At 42.0% G+C, this 21,005-nt stretch overlaps 1 protein-coding gene across 3 annotated transcripts in view; it reads left to right on the top strand.

Annotated features, from left to right (window-relative positions):
* arhgap20 (Rho GTPase activating protein 20) overlaps positions 1 to 21,005 on the top strand; it is a 63,836-nt gene extending 42,831 nt beyond the window's left edge. For 2 of the 3 annotated variants that reach the window (XM_048234699.1, XM_048234697.1), the window contains exons 4-15: positions 768 to 917; positions 4,356 to 4,397; positions 4,521 to 4,605; positions 4,703 to 4,780; positions 5,470 to 5,536; positions 6,014 to 6,202; positions 6,398 to 6,579; positions 7,339 to 7,503; positions 12,161 to 12,276; positions 15,132 to 15,321; positions 17,704 to 17,818; positions 17,948 to 21,005. In XM_048234699.1, the coding sequence (XP_048090656.1) occupies positions 768 to 917; positions 4,356 to 4,397; positions 4,521 to 4,605; positions 4,703 to 4,780; positions 5,470 to 5,536; positions 6,014 to 6,202; positions 6,398 to 6,579; positions 7,339 to 7,503; positions 12,161 to 12,276; positions 15,132 to 15,321; positions 17,704 to 17,818; positions 17,948 to 19,704 (3,136 nt within the window). In that variant the 3' untranslated portion in view covers positions 19,705 to 21,005. The remainder of the gene's footprint in view (positions 1 to 767; positions 918 to 4,355; positions 4,398 to 4,520; positions 4,606 to 4,702; positions 4,781 to 5,469; positions 5,537 to 6,013; positions 6,203 to 6,397; positions 6,580 to 7,338; positions 7,504 to 12,160; positions 12,277 to 15,131; positions 15,322 to 17,703; positions 17,819 to 17,947) is intronic. The other variant, XM_048234698.1, reaches the window with a different exon arrangement.

Below are 21,005 nucleotides of genomic sequence, written 5' to 3'. Positions count from 1 at the left end.
ATGACCTACATCTGCTGTCACGAGTGTCATGGAAGAGGGAGAGGGCTGCCCCCTTTCACGTGCACGACACACCGTACCGCATGGAGGCTGGCAGTGTCAGATGAGAGAGAGAAGGGTCAATATTGTGGGACCGTGAGAGTTTGCCAAACCATTGATTTCAACTCCCTTGCTCCCTTTCTGCACAAGCACACACACACCCCTGCCCCATTGATCTCTCATCGCTTTGGAGATTTGGATTAAGTTCAAATATAGAGAGAAGAGGGCTGGCAGTGAACTGCACATGATCTAATAGCACAGTCAGTATGTTTACATGACAATCAAAACCAAACTTTTTAAATGCATGTAAACCTGTTAGTCAGACTGAAAATGGACATAATCAAAGTTCTTTTAGCCGGACTAACACACTCAAATAATGCGATATTAGCCTGAGTAACTCCTGCATGTACTGTACACGGTCAAGCGGACTCAAGTTGGACTGTGGTAATCACACATACATGTCTCTGGATAACACTTCAGTCTTCAGCCTTTTAAGCTAACAGGCTACCATCTAGTGTAGCGGAGTGTGACAAAATGTTTCACTGTGTGACCGTGTGTGTCTGACAATGACAAAGGGGGAGAGAAGTAGGCCTTCTTTGAAACACTAATACTGTAAATACAGTGCACAGGAATGTGTGTTTGAGTTATTTTATTGCATGTGTTTGACTGAGTTTGACTGCAATGTTGTTATGTGTAAATAAGTGTGTAAGAGTGTTGTGCCTCCACCTCAGATCATCCACCCACTTTAAGATGAAAGCACAGGCCTACGTGTCTCAAATGTGGATCGCCAATTGTATGGACGAGGTGTGTGAGGGCAGCACCAGCCAGGAGAGGAGCTTCGTCATGGGCTGGCCCACCTGCAACTCTGTGGCCACCTTCAGGTAGTAGTGGTCTCATTGTCAACATATCTAGGAAGTATGTTCTTTATCATGTATATCGAATCCAGGTTAACAGAGCAACAGCTCCTTATGAAGTTGCAACTCCTCAGGCCAAAGCTATGACTATTTTTCCTGTGTAGTGTTCTTTTGTCACTGAAATACTGAAATACCATGTTACAATGGTTTACTTACTGAATATTAAGGGCTATCAAGTACACGTCAAAGTGTTAACAAAACCATCTCTACAGTATCCAATTTGACTGAATGGGAAATTCAGTTTAAACCAATTAAGCTTAAGTGGTCAATTCTGTTGAAGGGCTCGGTGTTTGGACATTTGTCATTAGTTTGACATGGCTTACATACCCTTATTTGATAAGATATGTATGTTAATAATGGCATTTATGTGTATTTTTACTGTATAGAGATGTAGTGGTTACGTCACAAAAACAGAATGTTGACCCACAAGCAGGAAAAATTACGTTCTGAACAGTAGCCTGTATTAGTGGATCCCCTCACCACTTAACCCACTACCAAAACACACTGGGCAATTCCATGCAAAGGTCATCCTTACCATGGAAAAAAAAGTTGTGCATACGCAAATAGAACTGTTGTTAAAATCTTCATTTAGGTCTATATTTTATTGTTTGTAACTGATCTGATTGAATTTGATGGAGAATTACACTCTTTTTTTACATCATAAATATGGTGTGCAACCAGAAACAACATTTTCACATGGTAATATTATACATATTTAAAAAGTGGATAAATGGACCCAAGGTTCAAACAAATTGTGTCATTTGACAAATTCCAGATTGACAAGGGAATGGTAGATCAATGTCTATGCTCAGCTTGCCTTTAAGAGCACAACTCCTTACATTTGTAAGGCTTTTGTTTTTAAGTCAACAAGTTCCATGGCCATGTCACATCCATAACGTTTTATAGGAAAAGTTTATGCTACACATACAGTGTTGATGCGACAATGTCCATAGTGTCTGTGCAAAGCTGATTTATATCAATGTAAAGTGTGATGACCAAATTGTGCCCCTTTCTTACTTTTAAAACCTTTAATGGTGCGTTATGGATGTGACGTTATGGATGTTACATAATGTGAATTTACAAGACTGGAGACTTTATTATACCTCAAAGCCGATAAAACGTCTGTTCTGGTGGCATGTCAGTTTCAACGCATTTCACCTTAATGTTTACAATTGACATTTCAAAGATTAGGTTGATCAAAACCACAGGGAGGCCTTGCCTAACCATAAGCAAAACAAAAATAATATTAAAATACCTCCAGTGATTAGCCTAGCCATAGCATATTTTCAAGTGGCCTAATAACGAAAATCTGAGCGATTATCTTCCTGTAACTGTCATACTGTTGTTGTACAGTAACTGGATTATCGTGTTAGCTGGTGAAGATGGCTGACTTTGCAGCTGGAGTTAACATAGCAACCTCCTTCTGTTGCAGATCTGTTCAGCCTGCCGTTCACAGCTGCTTAACACAGTTTAATTTTAAATGTGACGCGATATGCCAGCATTTGAAGTGTCAGGTCCTCTGTAGCTAATACCCACAGAGTAACATAAGTAACGGCAGCAATAAACTAGATGTACCGCATAGCGGTACAAAATATGACCGCCTCTCAGTCCTGCATATTCTCTTCGCAAAAATAAATCACGCTTGTCAATTTGTCTCCATTTCCTACTCCTGCAACTCATGTGCATGTAAATGAGTGTGTGCATATGTGAGTTTGCTTTTGTTTATAAGTGTGTGTCTGTGTGTGTGTGTGTCTGTGTGTGTGCATGTGCATATGCATGCCTGTATTTGTGTGTTTATGTGTGTGTGTGTGTGCGTGTTTGCATACGCGCTTTATGCCTGTGTGTGTGTGTGTCTGCATTGGTGTGTGGTGTGTGTGTGTGTGTGTGTGTGTGTGCTTGCCTGTCTGTATGTGTGTGTGTGTGTGTGTGTGTGTGCATGTGTGCATGTTATTATTAAATATTTATGGTATGTCTCAAGAGCCCGCATCAACCAAACCCATACCCACTCATTTACATGTACATGCACGCGCCATAAATATTTTGTCATAAATATTTTGTCATCTTGGGTCTGCATTCATGGTTCAGGTGCATGTGGCATGTTATTAGTTATTTGTGGTATGTGGCCCTACCATATATTTTGTCATAGGTTCAGGTAGGGATAGTTATTTAGGGGAGTGGCCCTATATAATAGATTACCCTCGGTGGAGAGGTGGGGTGTTGGTTAACATCTGTTGGTGTCGAGGAAGGTCTTTTTTTGTCCCAAAATGCATGATACGGAGCCCAGGAGGTGTCATTGCAATATACGTTTGTGTATTGAGAGAATGTGGGATCATTTTATTTAATTGTGCACTCATTTTACTAAATTCTGGTCTCATTTTACCATATTGTGTGCACAATTTAGTATATTGTGAGTTTAGTTTACTAAATCGTGTGCACATTTTACTAAATAGTGCGCTAATTTTACAAAATTGTGCTCTCAATTTAGTAAATCATGCATATATTTTACTAAATTGTGTGCTTTACAACAATTAAAATGAGAACAACATTTTGTAAAATGAGCCCACTATTTAGTAAAATGTGCACACAATTTACTAAATCGTGTGCACAATTTACTAAATTGAGAACACAGTTAAGTGCTTTCAGTGCAAATATTCAATTTAGTTAACATTTTCAGTCAACTTCATGGCTGATTTAGGCTAAAATAGTGTTTGTAGAGCTGCAATGAATGAACTCAACTGGCAACAAGTAAATCCACTGATTCGGTCATTGAGGCTCTCTATGAAAAGGTACTTTGTCTTTTTTTTAAGTTTATTTTTGTATTGCAGGGTACAGTAGCCTAATTACCTAATGTTTTGACAATGTAGTTTTTCCCACAGGTTTGCCGTTTAAACTCCAGTTAAAGGTGCTCTATGCAATGTTGGGCAAAGTCACTTCTGTTGACGTTCAAACAAAACAGAGCGCTAGTCATGAATAAAGCTGCAGTCTCACACCAGTTGTCTTGTATTAATTTTGACCACAAGCTCGCTACTCCCTCCCCCTCCCTCCCGTGCAATGGAAACTCTCCTGAACACGCATCTAGTCTGTGATTGGCTGGAACAGTTTGTTATGTTTTTATGGTCCAGGCTGACCCAGGTTGTTTTTTTGGCCTTTTTGGACCCTGGGCTGTCCACAGAGACTGCGTTTTTACAGTGTATTCAGGGCACAGGCAGCTAGCAGATAGATGGTGAGGGGATGTTTGCTGTATGTGACAAAAAATGTTTTAGCTTAGAAACCGTGTAACATTGCTTAGAGCACCTTTAAAAGACTGGTGCTGCTCTGAACTTTCCTGCCAATACTGGTTTATGATGTCAACCGCTACATCTCAATAGATCCACATCATATACATATATACATTTTCTATTGCAGCACCGTGGAACAGAAAGAGAAGTGGTTGTCTCTTATTAAAAGGTAAACTCACTTAACACGCCACGCCACTCAAGTTATCTTTTTAAAGCATTAAACACAATAAAATATGCTTTTCATGTTAGTATATTTTCCAGTAAAACACAACCCTATCCTATTCCATGATAGTCAAATGCGAGAAGAGAAAGAGAAGGATAACCCAACAACCATCCCACTGAAAGTGTTTGCGAAAGACATCGGGAACTGTGCATATGTAAGCTTACCTCTGGTTAACCTTCTCCTGAAGTGCACGTGGGGTCACATGTTCACCTCTAACCGACTCCCTCTGCTCTGCTCTCCTCTCTCTTCAGACTAAAACCTTAGCTGTTAGCAACTCTGACAGTGCCAGTGAGGTCATCCGATTGGCCCTGCAGCAGTTTGGCATCGTGGTAAGTGTTGTTTGTGTGCCACTCACATGCCCACTTGGCTGTGGCGGTGGGCGTGGCCAAGTCTGCTGGTTCTGACTGATCCCACTAATAGTTGATTTGACTTTTATTTGGCTTTTCTGTTCCATTGTTATTTGCATGCTTTTTATTTATTTTAAAAGCTTCAGGTGTTTCACACAATGTGAAAGGTGACACTATGAATATACTTGGGATGGTTGTTGTGGGGGATGCCGTGGCCTACTGGTTAGCACTTCGGACCTGTAACCGGAGGGCTGCCGGTTCGAACCCCGACCAGTAGGCACGGCTGAAGTGCCCTTGAGCAAGGCACCTAACCCCTCACTGCTCCCCGAGCGCCGCTGTTGATGCAGGCAGCTCACTGCGCCGGGATGAGTGTGTGCTTCACCTCACTGTGTGTACACTGTGTGCTGTGTGTGTTTCACTAATTCACGGATTGGGATAAATGTAGAGACCAAATTTCCCTCACTGGATCAAAAGAGTATATATACTTACTTATACTTATACTTAATTAATTAATAAGTAAAGTTACTTCAATGTAGTATAATTTGTTACACTCTGGGGTCTACACACACAGTCTACTTTGTGTTTGTAGTCTACCATGTTGCTATTATTATAATTGCTTATGATGGTGAAACTAGGCTAAAACCTCTGTGTCACTGTTGTTGTTCCTGCAGGGTAGTGTGAAGGATTATCAACTGTGGGTGAGCTCTAAGAGGGATAATGCCCCCTATCCTCTCATTGGTAAGATCACAGTCGGTGTCCTTCATACTCCACCTCAGCCTTAACAATCACACAACTCCTAGGCTGCTATCTCAAACCCATGGGAAAGAACACAGAATTCATATACTGTAGCTGTTTCGTACAGTAGGCATACATTTATGGCTGCCGTTTCACTGCAGGGCTTGTTTCTGAGTTCAGATTTTTCTTTTGCCTATCCCTATTTTTTCCAATTGTGCTTTTTCCATGTTCATAATACTTATCCGATCTGTGCCACATGTTAGCAAGAAACAGCAACAGATGAGTCTGGTCAGTAGTATGACCACTGTGTGTGTGTGTGTGTGTGTGTGTGTGTGTGTGTGGTGTGTGTGTGTGTGTTTGTGTGTGTGTGGGTGGGGGGTGGGCTGTTCGAAGGTGCTCTTAAGGGAGGGTGGGATGAAAAGCAAATATTTCCTCAGGGGACAAGCACATCCCTTTCACACCATTTCCCTTCTTTAACAGGTCATGAGTTCCCTTTTAGCATCCAGATGAGTCATCTCCAAAAACCGTCAGCCTGTTTGGGCGACCCCAAAGATGCTAGCACGCACACTGACACACAGGTGAAACTGCTCCTAGATCAGCTCCAGAGTGATAACCATTGCCAATTCATCCTCAAGCCAAGTCGTGTGGTCATGGGGCAGTCTTTCATGGGTGAGAGGACTGTTTTGGTTTAACTCAAGATTTGTTTGAGTAAATGAGTCTAACACTTAAGACATGGACATCTCAGATTTTTCTGAATGCTGTTCAGTGAATATGTACTCAGTTGAGTTACTCAAGTCATCATCTTTTTTGTCAACTCTTTTCTCCTGCTATCTGTTGGACCCTTCTCCCTGTACTCTGCTATAGCAGAGCCTGGTCAGAAGTCCTACAAGAGGAGACGTTCCCTCATCAGCTGGGCTTTTTGGAGAGGATCCACCAATCAGCTGGATGACCCACCCCTAAACCCACTCTTCTCTGCACCTGGTCAGCTTTTTGGTCTGCCACTCAATGCAGTGTGCCATGATGATGCTCTGCCAAGGCCAATTATGGTAAAGTTGGACACATTGTCGCAACTTTTTGCAAATTTTCAGTAGGAGGATAAATCAATACATTGCGTTAAACATCTTTAGAATACAGTACTCACAAAAAGTCAGGGATATTTGGCTTTCGGTGAAATTTCAGGATGAACCTAAAATTCATTATAACCTTTACAGATGAACTTAATGTGATCTTCTCTAAACTTTTGAATGCGCATGTCCAACAAGGATACAAGGAGGTTTATTTGTCACATACATTGCAATGCTAACGTAAAGCATGTAGTGAAATTTCTTTGGTGTTTAGCTTTTTCTGTGCAAGTGTGAAGAAAGAAAGATAAAGAAATATTTCAATAAATAGCAAGAGAGAATAAAAAGTGCAGTGTGTGTACAGTCCATGTGCAAGTGTGTAAAAAATAAAAAAGTTTATATAGTCTTGTGTGTGTTCAGGATACTGAGGCTCCTCCTCAGTCTCTCTGTTCTGGTCTTGTAGCAGCAGAGATGTTTGCCGGACCTCAGTCTTTTGAAAAGTCCATGATCAGGATGTGACATGTGACAGTTCAATGTTTCAGTACTTTCTGAACTGAAACATTACATTTCACCCGAAGGCCAGATATCAGATATCCCTAACTTTTTGTGAGTATTGTATGTACTGTCCGCTCTCAAGAATAATGCAGTATACTTTGCAAAGTGTACTTTTCTGAAATTATCTCAACATTCTTTCCATATCTGTCTCTTTTTTTCTGTCCTTGCCCTTATTGTGTCTCTATCCAGAACATCCTGGTGTTCTTGTATCAGGAGGCTCCATTCACTAGAGGGATCTTCCGGCGCTCTGCTGGAGCCAAAGCGTGCCGGGACCTGAGGGATCGGCTGGACTCCGGCTCCCAAGACGTCTCACTTGTGCACGAGTCTATCTTTGTCATCGCTGCTGTCCTGAAGGTCTGTTTGTCTTTTAGGCACCACTGATTTTGTCTGCTTTGTGTCCATTTACAGCATTTGGGTCAAATTTCAATTACAGTGAAAAGATCCAGTGAAGCACTTGTCATTTGCCCTTTCCTTTACTATGTGCTGTCTAGATGCAGAAAATACAACTAAACAAAATACTGGATGAGAAATAGTATTAGCTTAACAAATTGAACATTTCTGTAGTAATGTACACCAAAGGCAGTAATAGGTGGGTGCAAAATACTTTTGTATTGCTAAGGTATGCAGTTGTCATTTGGAGACCATATAACAACAATGTTGTGTGCAAATGGCCTCTATTGTGAAGTGTAACATCAGTGAATATGAGCGCATTAAAGTTCCACAAGCCATCTATTGATTTACGTATATTGGTTTGAATATATTTTGCAAAAAGGCTGCTTTTAAGATTAGAGACATGCCTCATTTAGATCCATTTAATCAGAGATTATATGTGATATGTTGCATAAGCCTCTGTCTAGGAAAATTATGTTGTGGCTTATCTCTGTACTGGCTTCAGTAAATTAATTTACTTGGCTAACTGTGTATTTTGCCTTTGGATGATCCTCATTGCTCAAATCATGACCAATCATTTTCAGTATAACTTACGTAAACTGCTTGCCAAATACTCGCTAAATACTCTATGTGCTAAGCCAAACTGAAGTTCAATAGTCCACACCACCGTGAACTTAATGGTATTACTAACAGGCATACAGTCTTCTGCAGCACAGTCTTCTGTCCCAGCCATTTAAAAAAAAACATGCAAAAGTACTATCAAGTAGAAAAAGGGATGAATTATACACATAAAATGATGAGATTCCATGTAGCTCACATCCTAGGCTAATTAACTCACACACAACATAAAATTACAACGATAAATCATTTTGAAAACGAAATTGAAAAATGGGGATCAGGTCTGGGCTAGGCTATGTGGTTTGTGTTAGAATTCAAGCTGATTTGTGGGGGAGAAAATAATATGGAAACAGGGACATGGCAATAATCCAGCAAGAAGTCATGAAAATATTTATTTTAAGGCAAAGGCTATTTACACCCTGGTACAAATATCAATGTATCTATTCGTACCAAAGAAAGTGTATGTACCAAAGAAATATCAATGTATCTATTCGTACCAAAGAAAGAAAAAAACGTTATACTACAGGAGACCAACACCACCATCTGAAATGTAATCAAATGTGAATAACGCACACTGAGTGGTTTGTCCAGGTGGTTTTGTGTTTTTCGTTAGTGGCGTGTACTATCAAAAGCTTCCACTTACTGCACCATACTGCAGTGCCGTAGGGCTGAATTCTCACAAATCTTGTTGGAAAGGTGTAGCACAGGCTAAAGAAGCCTCATTAATTTTTGGAGCCGATCAGACTCAAAGGGAACTTTGTTCTCACGAGAGCACAATGGAATTGTCTCTGCGAGACACACTGGCAAAGAGCAATGATGCACGTTACTTTTACCCCAACATTCTGGGAACCAGCTAAACTGATGAAGACAGCGCTGCAACGTTGGAGGACAGTACACATTGGTCGTAGTGTTGTCAGATTGCGTCGAAGTCCGAAATCATTCAGAGTAAACATGGTCTAGTGTTATCCAATTGCGTGCAGTGAGATTTTTAAATGCATGCTTGTTGCCGCCCCTCGAGTTGGACCATTACATTGTTCTTTGCCAGACCCTTAATCTTTCTAGATTATCAGGGTCTGGATTTTCCAGGCTTCTATTTTCTCGCAATGATAGCGAAAGAGAAACTTAGTGCCCTTTTATTTTAAATGAATATGTGTCATTAATTTCTTTCACATGTCTTACAACATAAATAATGCATTCATATGCTAGTAGTAATGTCAGAAATTTGTTTATAGGCCTCTTAGAAATGGTTGTTGCATCTTGCATGTTTTATTTAGATGCACACTCAATCGCGCATCCATGCAGGCAAAACATAGGACTCAAATGTGGTCGACGGCACACAAATTGGAAAAAATGTTTACAATGCACTGGCGGTGATAGCCTACAGTTAATGTGAATTGTGGACAATAACCAAATAAAGGAATTTGCACCTCTATTCATGAAATAAAGGATGTAGTAGTGTTTCTACATGTTGGAACAAAACATCATTTTTGTCAGAAACCAGCCTATAATGCATGGAGTAACGTAAGGTGAGTCAGACAGAAGAGGGGCTTGTCTTTGTAGCCAATTCCTGAATCTTGTCACTTTCAACATTAACTACATTAAAATTGTGTGATTAGCCGTCAGCATAATAAAATACAAATACAAAAAAATGTTAGGCTATAGGTCCAAACCTATGAATCTAAGCCTTAGTTTAAAATATGTGTAATATAGACATAAACAAAGAAACTCTACTCATAAGATACTCATAAAGTTTGGAGACAAATGGAGTCATACCACAGGTCTGTGTCCAGGGATGGATTACTAAATGGGCCTACTGGGCCCAAGAGCTCAGGGGGCCATGAAGCCCAAGCCTTTGCGTGAAGTTGCTTCTTCTCCACCCTTCTCTTCTCTTTCCACCAGAAGTCATTGTCATTTTAAAAAAAATCTTCTGGGGGAGCATGCCCCCAGACCTATTGAAATTCTGTTTGAGGGATTTGGTCCCCCCAATGTTGACATCATGACTACGGCCTTGGATGCTATTTGTACCCTGGTGTATATAGATAGCAATGTGTGCAATTTACACCCTGGTGTAAGTACTGATGGGCAAAGGCTATTTGCACCACTGTATAATTAGAAATGGATGCTATTTGTACCCTGGTGTATATAGTAATACGTGTTATTTACACCCTGGTTTGAGAATTGCTTTCCTCATTGTTTCTTCTTCAAATTGTGCGCCTCTGCAGCAACGTTGGTACTGTACACATGCACACTTATATTTAGAGACGCAAATTTTCTTAAATTCTCTCTTTGCTTTGAACAAATGTGAAGTATGACACTGCTCAGCTGGTCTTCTTGTTTACGTTTTCTTCTTAAATGGTGTGGAGTCGGTGGGATAGCCTTTCCACAGCAGTGATGCATCTGTTCAGGAGAAGACGGCGACTAGTGTCACACTCTAGTATACATGGATCTAGGCTGGAGAGGTTTATTACACCTCTGCAATAAACCTCTCTTAGACCACTTAGAGCCATTATTAGACCACTTCTCAAAAAACCCACCCTCGATCCTGAAGTCCTGGCCAATTACAGACCCTCTCCAATCTTCCATTTCTCTCCAAAATAATGGAAAAAGTAGTTGCCGCCCACATTCAGGACCATCTCAAATCCAACCACCTTTTTGAAAAATTTCAGTCTGGTTTCCGTTCCGCCCACACCTTCCTTGACCTGTCTGCTGCATTTGACTTTGACTGCATTCACTGACACTGATACATACAGTATCAGCGACAGAACACATCTCCCTGGAAATGCAAAATCACGGTTGCACACTGTCACCTGTGGGGTCCTCAAGGGGTCAGTCCTTGGCCCCCTCCTCTTCATTCTATACATATAAGTATACTCTTTTGATCCTGTGAGGGAAATTTGGTCTCTGCATTTATCCCAATCCGTGAATTAGTGAAACACACTCAGCACACAGTGAACACACAGTGAGGTGAAGCACACACTAATCTCGGCACAGTGAGCTGCCTGCAACAACAGCGGCTTTCAGGGAGCAGTGGGGGTTAAGTGCCTTGCTCAAGGGCACTTCAGCCGTGCCTACTGGTCGGGGTTCGAGCCGGCAACCCTCCGGTAACAAGTCCGAAGAGCTAACCAGTAGGCCACGGCTGCCCCTTAAAGGCCACGGCTGCCCCTCGGTCCCCTCGGTCACGTCATTAGTCACCATGATATCTCATTTCACAGTGTTTCTGTCTAGCCTGGCTAACGTCATACGTTATACGTAACGTCATCTCAAATGAGACGGGGTCTGGGAACTAGGCATTCATTTTCTCGTATTTGAAACAGGGTTTACGAATGCCCAGAGCCGTTTATTGGGCGCTACGAATGTCTATCAAATGCGTCTGTACGTGGCTCATAACGGCTACGGTGTGTCGTCATCGTCTTACTGCCCTCCCTCCGTTCTGTGATTGGTCCCCTAACTGAGGCGAAAATTTGCTCCATGGTATACAGGCTGCCTAGCAGCGTGAATTAAATCGCGCGCGCAAGGCAGCATGGGAAAACCCAGGCTAGTTTCTGTCAGTGACACATGCAAAACATGACAAGTCTTATTTGTTTTTAATTAGCCATTCTGATGTTTATGCAACTGTGGATGTTGAGTCACTACTTCTCCGTCCCATATGAAAGGTGTTCACATGTTTGCAGTTTGTCTCTAATTTTAAGTTCATTGCTCTCACATCACCTGCCCAACTAGCTTCTAAATGACATGCTCACTGATTACTTTGGTTAGACGCATGCAAGTTGCAAGTAAGTTAAAGGCTTACTTACCACTTCAGAGTTTCTAGAGTAGCAGTTTACTTTCATAGTGGTCACCTCAGTAACACAGGGCAACCCTTTAAAGTCTCCAAGGTGTAGCAATGGCAGAGTGGAAGTTTTTTTAGCAACAGAATGTACATGATACATCCAAAAGCATTTTACTAATCAGTGACTAGGCTGTATGGGCTGTGCCTTGACTAGTGGCTGTCATTATGATTCAGGATTTCCTGCGGAACATTCCAGGCAGCTTGCTGTCGTTTGATCTGTACGAGCTATGGATGGGTGCCATGGATGGGCCCACGGAGGGGGAGGAGAGCCAATTGGACGCCATTCAGAGGTACAGTGGCCAACAAACAAACCCCCAAATTACTGCTGTTGTGATTCCAGTTGAAGATACTAGTTCTGCTCTGTGTCATTTTATTGTTATAACCTTTACTTAAAGCAAGGTTTAACAAGGTTAGTCTCGTAGATATATAAATATCTTTTTCAAGAGAGACCTAGCCAAGATAGCAGAACTATAGTTTCATATACAACATTTAACAATCACAAAACAAACACAAACAAGACAAAGACAACTCAAGTGCATTCTAGTGCAAGGGAAGTTAAGGAAATTAGACACTGTAGTTTGAGAGTTTTCTGTAGGTCATTCCAAGTAGAAGGTGCAGCAAACATGAAAGCCTTTTTGAACTGTTCATGCTTGAGGTATATTCAATAAAATCGTGTTCTGAGACCTTAAGCCATAAGTACTCTGTATAAATGAAAGAAATTTCGATATGTGACATGGGAGCCTGCCTATAATGGCTTTATATATGAAGATATAAAGGTGAGTAAGCCAGTGATTTGACAGAGAGGGCAAATTCGCTTTGGAGTAGTTTGAAGTGTACAGTGATGAGTGAGGGGATTTTAAAAATTAATTGCAATTTGAAATGAACCTTAAAGCTCCAAGATATACAGCATCCAACATCTTCAGACACTATGATGGGGCATTCATCTACAACAGATCACCATGATCAATAATATGGAGAAATGTGGCATCGACTAACCTTCTTCTGGCAGAAAAAGTAAAACAAGACTTGTTCCTAAAATAAAACGTTAGCTTCAGTTTCAACTGTAAAGCTACTGTAACAAGAAAATCAATCATCAATTAAAATACCTGAATATTTCCTTGAGTAACTCCTTCCTTGAGTTTGAAAAAAACATTAATTTGGTCTCCTCAGCATTAAGCACAAGCTTTAGTTGATAAAGCTGTGCTTGTACTCTGTCAGTAGCAATTTGCAAACACTCAAACGCCTTCCTAATGGTAGCTGCACAACGATAAATAGGTGTATTCTGCATAAAAATGGAAAGATGCCTGTTGGACCTTCTCTCCCACACAGTTTATATAAATAGTAATCCTTTTCCCCACGTCACACGCTCTATAAATAGATCCTTTTCCCCATGTCACACGCTACGGACCTCTGAGTTTTGCTTCTCGCAGACAACACACTTCCATGGAACTGGAGATCCACGCCTCTTCCAGTGATCTGGAGGACAACCTCGTCCCACCAACACCCGACACCCAGGGCCCATCGGGTGAAAACAATCCAATTCGTTCCCCTCGCCGCCGGTGTAGGGCCGCTACTCCCTCCGCCCCCTCTATACTCTAGACCAGCCCGCTGCAGCGAGTCATCAGCACTCCGCGAGTGTTTCGGTTCACAATGTCACGTTCCGGCTCCCCAGTTATTCACTAGCCACAGCAAATGCCCTCCCACCGCCTCCTCACTCCGTAACGTTCGAGCCACCACCCGTCACAGCGTCCACCAAGAGCCTCATCTTGTCAGGTGCAGACATAGACCTTTCCACGATTTTACCCTCCCTTCCCATCCCCTCTCATAGCCGGGATTTAGTTTGCAGCGAACTTATTCTGTCTTTAAAACACTCTGGCCCAGCTAGAAAAATGTTGTCCTTCCCCGAGTTCACAGTAGCTTTTTCCAATTACACCTTAGTAATTTGTTCCGTCTTCCCCAGCCGACGTAAAGAGCTAAATGACTATTTATCTATCATCGCTGGCCTAGCCATGTCCTATGGTGGCGCCCACTTCTATACCTTTCACCGTCTGTTTTCAGCAAAAGGTGCCGCCAGAGTGAGCCTCTGGAATTAACCACTTTCTCGGCGCGCACCATTCGGAGCTTCATAATCGCGTGTTCCTCGGGCTTAAGCCTGCTTGTCCCCTCTGCAACAGTCCCAGCCACGGCGCGGCTGAATGTCCACTAGTCAGCCCAGAACATCGACTTCCCAGCGCCAGCTCCAGCGTCCTTAAATCCTCATCCTACGTTCCCCGCATCCCCAATGCTACGGCAAGAGAAGCCAAGGAAGAGGATGAGCTTTTTTGGAAAGGTCAAGAAATCTGTCGAAGATTCAACTATTGTGAGTGCCCTCAATCATCCTGCCGTTACCTCTATGTGTGCAGCTACTGTGCAGGCGCCCATGCCAAGTCGGTCTATTCCACACTTAAAAATATCAATAACACTCCCAAAAGAGGAAAAAGACTGAATCTCTTTACTGTTGAACAATTTTCTAACCTCCCAATCTCACACCAAACAAAAGTCCTCATTCTTCTAGGCCACCTCAATTCGCTATGTGAATCATCCCCCAGGGCCGCCCTTTTATTTTGCATCTTCTAAACTGCGCCTCAACAACCCCATCTCTTGAAGATATCGTATTGCTAGATGCCCAGTGTCTGGCCGATCTAAAACTCTGGAAAATTTATTTAGATGAATGGAATGGTCTGTGCATGTTCTAGCCTATTATTATGTGTTACCATAGCATCACTTAAACTAGCAGCCATGTCTCGCTGTTTGGCGCGACAGCTGCGCATACCATATGTGTGTGTGAGGAGAAAAGATGCACAGGCTAGGGGAGGAGGCGCTAGAATCATGCCTTGCGCACACGCATGTTACTTCAACAGAACCCGGTCATTCTTAAAAGTATCGATACTAATAAAATTAGGTATCATGACATTTTTAATTTCAGGGTATTGCGATACTTTTGTAGGATCGGTGCACCGTGCTACACTAGTTTGTAGCCTATACCAAATGAACCACTACGCTTTTTTTGTCAATTAAGGAGTCAGTTCCAATCTAATCTCAAAGTCACGACTTTGGAGTGTTAAGATTACAACCTTTAACCCTTACCCTCTACCCATTGTAACAGATTGGTGGGCTGTCTGCCCAGCGAAAACTTGTTGTTGCTGAGTCACGTGCTTGCGGTGCTGCACCGAGTCCACCTTCATTCCCATGACAACCAGATGAACGCCTTCAACCTGGCCGTCTGTATCACTCCCAGTATGCTCTCTGGTCCTGCTTTCAGCAGCCCCGAGCTGGAGGGCGATGGAGCCAAGAAGGTGGGATAAACAGTCATACACACTAACACACCATCTGACACTAGGTTCTGTAGTTGATGCTTTCTGAGAGTTTGTGCAACTAAGTAGGCTATAGAATTATGGTGCCCACTGATATCATGTCTATTGTGGCAGCATCAGTAATGTGAAAGCAACCTCCCACTATCCCAAATATATTGTTAAAGATTCTGACACTTTATGGAAGGAGGGGGGTATTTTTTTTTTAAATAAGGCTGAGGTTCACTGGGAAATATTCTAAGCATTTCCTTCAGATTCCTGAGGTCAGCCGCCCCTCATACTCACCATCAACCCAGTGTGCTGTTTTCTGCTCACTGGCGGTTTGTTTGCTTAGATATGTATGTTGCAGCCTGTACATTTCTACTTGGGCCAACGAACCCCATGGTATACACCACAGGCTGCACAGAGGAAATCCTACCAGCATAATGACAAACCACCTTGGCACTATGAGCTATACTCAGTCAAAAAGAAAAATGTAGTCTTGTTTTGCATCCTGTCTCTTTTAAGCTCTTTTAAATCTTTTTTTTTTATCTGTCCTTCTGTTATTTCTCAGTATCACCTTAATATTAGTGTTACAGACTATGGTTGTTGCACAGATACAGTACCCTCCAGAATTATTGGCACCTTTGTTAAAGTTGGTTATAAACAGGTATCTGTTGGTGATTTATTGTAATTTCACAATGAAAACAATGAGGAAAAATCCACCCTTGAAGGGAAGCAAATTTATTCTGAGAAAAAGGAACATCTCATAAAGAAATAAATATTTTTAACCACAACATGTTGTTCTCAGTATGACCATGAACCATGACTATGAACCATTAAAAGGCCCTAGATCATCATTTATTAAATATTAAAAGTAATTTATTAACACATATTAGATATAAGCTTATTTACTATGAGCAATCCATTTATAACTGTGTGTACAAATTAAGGGTGTCACAATTTCGATTTTATATCGAAATTACATCTCAATCTCAAACTTTGAACTTAAAAGTAGAATCGGCGATGCAGCCACACCCCCAATGTCACGTCCAGCATGTATGCCAAGACGCACAAACACGTGCTGAACTGCAGCGTCAACACTCTTCTAATTTAAGGCTGCAGCCAGTTAAAATATACACATTAACCTACTGTACCGAAATCAAAGCCCCTCTTGCTACTTTGAAATCACCGGTGTGGAAGTACAGTATGCATTTATTCGCGTCAATTACAACTAACTTAGCCTACTCAACTTACAGTTACAGTCCAAAGTTACTTTAAGGCTTAAAATGCACATTGATAAGTACACATTCCATGAACACCAAGGTTGGGTCTCTTCGGAGTGTGCTGAAACAATCAAATTATCAATGTTAGTTCTGTTTACATTACAACCTCGCGGTTGGAACGGTTTCAAAATAAAAGCCCCCCGAAAAAGGAAAAGGCCAAAAAGAGTAAATAACATATAAGGAATGCATTAATAGTAATATTAAAAAAAGATCGAAAATCGAATCGAGGATTTTGAGAATCGTGACACCCCTAGTACAAATGCTTTATTGATGAGAAATAATGTATGAGCAATACTTTACTAATGATGAACTAACCATTTACTAATAGTTTGCAAATGCAAAAGAAATTATGAATTGTTTGTAGTTATTATAAAGTGTTACCCATTTTAGTTCTATGAACATTACCAAAAAATGCAATTACACCTTGTTTTATCCTCATGTCTATTTGTTGCAGAGACCTCAAATATTGGCTCAACATTAATAAAGTATTGTATTTGCAGACAAAATAATGATTGATGATGACGTGGATACAAAGAATGAGTATACAAGACCCTCAATATCACCAGTTTTGCACTTTTTTTCCGATATCTAGCGCCTTATATAAAACTAATGGCCATGCAGTACAAACTTTTAATGGCCCAATCTTCCACCCTACAATGTTTGGGCAGACTAAGAAGAAGACAAGATGTTAATCCCCCCATACATGGCCTCCAAGATGAGGCATTTCTGAGTGTAAAAATTATACAAAATCAAGGGTGAAAAAAATATGAAAACATTGGAATTTAACAAAAATATTGTACATGTCTTAGTTTTGGGATGTAAATATTAGGTAGACAAACTTTGAGCAAAATCTGAGACGGTACAGAAACTATATTCCTGGATTTTGTCTGACACAGATTTTGTCTGGATTTTGTCTGGGAAAAGGTTTTCAGGAAAAAAATACCTATTTAAAAGCACTATTGTTCGTCCCTTCTGTTTGTGTATAAAGTAGTGAATTAAGCAAGACCTAATCTATCCATTATTGTCATTACATAAATGAACTAGTTCTGAATAAGCTTGACCTGGACCCATTCATATTTGGTGCCATAACCCTGTTTGGCAGGCTTGTGAGTTGGTGCGGCTGATGATAGAGAATTGTAACGTCGTGATGAGAGAGGATGTCATGTCACTATTCAGTGGATTCCCACAGAGATGCACCAACAGCGACCTTGGATCTGGTAAACACATGCCTCTAACAGTCCTTATAAAAAATGTCAGAAAGAACACCTGATGTTACTTAATTTAATATCCTGTGTTTATTGCTTTAGAGTTCAAAATACATCTCCTCTTTCTCTTTCTATGCACAGATGTGTCTTCATATCAGATGACTGATTCCTCCTATGACAGTCTGGAAAATGAACTGGAAAATGACTTGGGATCACCATTCCCGGCCATCCAGCGTCCAGCAGCCCAGCCAGACAGCCGGAGCAGGGATTCTGTAATCACCCTGAGTGACTGTGACCTGGATCAGACAGACGCCGACCCCAAGACACCGTTCTCAACGAATCTCCTCCATCCACCTCAGACCCCTCCCTCAAGGGTGCATCAGGTCTCTCGACCATCCTCCTCTCGAACCCGGAGCCCTTCGGAAGGACCCATTCTCCTGCCAGGTTCCTGTCGCTTGCGTCGCTGCTCCGAACCCTCGATACGTAATTCCACCTTCTCCCTACTCCAGTGCCTGGAACGGCAAGTAGACCACAAAGGTAGTTACGATGACACTGTAGACAGCGCCCGGGACAGCGAGGCCAATGAGGTGTTCACAAGACACCTGAGCATTCTCCAGTTGGACAAGCCAACCACACTGGAACGTGAGGGTGCCTCACCAGATTGGCCTGCCGGCAGGGATACGCAGAGACAGAAGGAGGCGACCAAAAAGCCTCCTCCACTCCATCTGGACGCCAGCTTCTCCAGCCTGTATTCCCCCGCCGCCTCCCCCACTCACTCCTCCATTAGTTCCCTAGACAGCGCCTTCTCCCAGCACTCTGCCGACTACACCACACCCTGCCCCCCACAAAGGGGCACTTTGAGAATGTCGGGGAATGTCTCATCATGTTCAGTAGGACAGCTCTCTCCATGCTCCCAAACCCAGGCGTCTCTTTTCTGCCCTGGGCCACTGATCCAATCACCCAGAGAGTCCCCAAACAAGGAGCCCTTCGATTGGGGCCACCTGAAGAGCAGTCACGGGCTGCACCCAAACTCCTGGCTCAAGCGGGACCGCCGACTCTCACTCTCGCGTCAGCATGAGGATGACATAGATTTACAGGATGGCCCATCGGACGGCTTGGCTACGGTCAGCCAGAGGAGGGAGAGGAGATCCCAGGAATCAGCTGAACCAGGCGCGAGAAGGAGATCCGTCAGCCCCCCGTCCTACCAGCAGGCACTGCTTCAGGCTCAGCACTGCAAGAGCATGTTGTACTCCCCCTCGGACCAGCCACTCACAGTGAGGGAGCTGAGGGAACTCCATCAGCAGGCTTGCACTCTTCCAATGGCTGCCTCTACCAGTGTGCTTCCCCCTGCCCGCTCAAGGAGGCCAGCCCAGAGGAACCTGGTCTCGGGAGGTGACCACTTGGATCTTCCTCAGGCCATGTTCTACATTCAGAGTGCTCACAACTTGGCGTTGCACCGACGCAAATCTCACTCGCTCATCCCTACTGCAGAGAAGGTTCTTCTCCCCAGCCCTGCCCGCCGTGCCTCTGAGCCAATCGCAACAAGCTTGGGCCTGGATCGAGAATCCACTATAGGTCTGGAGAGGCTCCACAGGCAGGCTCTTAGGCAGACAACAGACCAGGACAGGGCGTCCCAAAGTCATGGCCTGAGGATATCTGACATTGAGCCCAGTGGGGAACAAACAGAGCCCAGGTTCTGCCTTTCGCCTGCAGCCACAAAGGCTGTGAGGGACTACTTCTCATTGCACACTCACGAAGATCCACACAGCTCATTAAAGAAGAGTCAAGAGGTGGCCCTGGCCATCGTTCAAGGTAAGAGAGAATGGAGTCGAAGATGCAGTGATCCCAGGCTGGAGGACTTTGATCAGTTGCTTTTTGCTGAAGAGTCTTATGTCTGACCAGACCAAAGGCCCAAAGACTTGACCCATGAGGCTGGGCAGAATATGGCCTTCTTTTTGTTCACAAGAACTGCTCACTGAATCTTGATTCTTTATGTTTTCATTTTCCCTGCACCTAAATCTGTGTTGCCACTTTATATTCAGTGCATGTCATATTGCCAGTAAGTGAGTTTGCAATATGTTTTAAAGCAGAACTAGTTATTTTCTATTGGAGTTTGCTAGAATACTTGCCTTGAACAAACCCCATGCATACTGCTACTTAATCCAAATTATAGGTAATGTTACTTATCGTATGTGGTTATATTAGTGAACATGAGCTCTCACTATGAATTCATAGTTTCCAATTTAATCAGTCCAAATGGTTTAGTCCTTACATATTGGATCAGTAGATAAGTATTATTGGTACATTATGTGTAACTAGTCCTCTCTGACACCTGTGGAATTCAGGGCCATGTAGGCAGTATTCGGCAGTATAGCTTCACATTGCCATGTTTCATATGGTAAGTATTAATAGACTGCGGTTATGTTGACATTTTCTGCACTTGAATATACATTGCCACTATGTATGTAAATTGAGTCGATATAATAACAACAAAACCAGGTGTGACACAGGCTCAAATATTAGACGTCTTAAGCAACCTATGAATAGCCTCTTATAAACTTGGCTTGATTTAACTGAACAGCTTTTAGAACAGCTTTCAAAAGGAAATCTGCTTAGGCCAAATAAGTAGAAGAGATTTATTACATGAGTATGTTATGTATGTGTATGTATGCGTACAATCATTTTTTGTGAATATATGCTTTATGGGATAGATGGAGCATTTTATGTACAAATTCTAATGTATAGGTGCAAATATAGAGTCAAAGTTGTCAGTAAGGTGTATGTGTACAGTTATGTAAGGTTAAATTCTACAGTTAATATTGTTAAATGCAGTATATTGTTTCTTTTACCATGTTAAAAAGTATTGATGCTGCCAACACTAAGTATTTTGGTCTGTGATAATTACAGCAAATCCAAAATGAATGTGTTAATAGCTCAGTTTATATGCTTTCTATATTATTTGTAACTTTAAGATTTTCGTACATGCCAATATTGCTGCTGTTGTTTTTTAAGTATATGCTTTTAAAGCTGGTAATGTCTATTTGTAATGTGTATATCAAACTCTTATTTCATATGAAGACAATTTGTGACCATTGAAATTAAATCATACTTTGCCATCATAGTTGTGATGTAAGTACTGCAAATTTGCATGGTTAGTTTTACATTATCTCCTTTCCTAGCAAGTAAAAAAAATAAAGAA

This window comes from Alosa alosa, chromosome 23 (genome assembly GCF_017589495.1).
Source record: "Alosa alosa isolate M-15738 ecotype Scorff River chromosome 23, AALO_Geno_1.1, whole genome shotgun sequence".
Lineage (NCBI taxonomy): Eukaryota > Metazoa > Chordata > Actinopteri > Clupeiformes > Clupeidae > Alosa > Alosa alosa.
The sequence above is the reverse complement of the archived record's forward strand: the minus strand, read 5'-3'. Positions and strand labels throughout refer to the sequence as shown.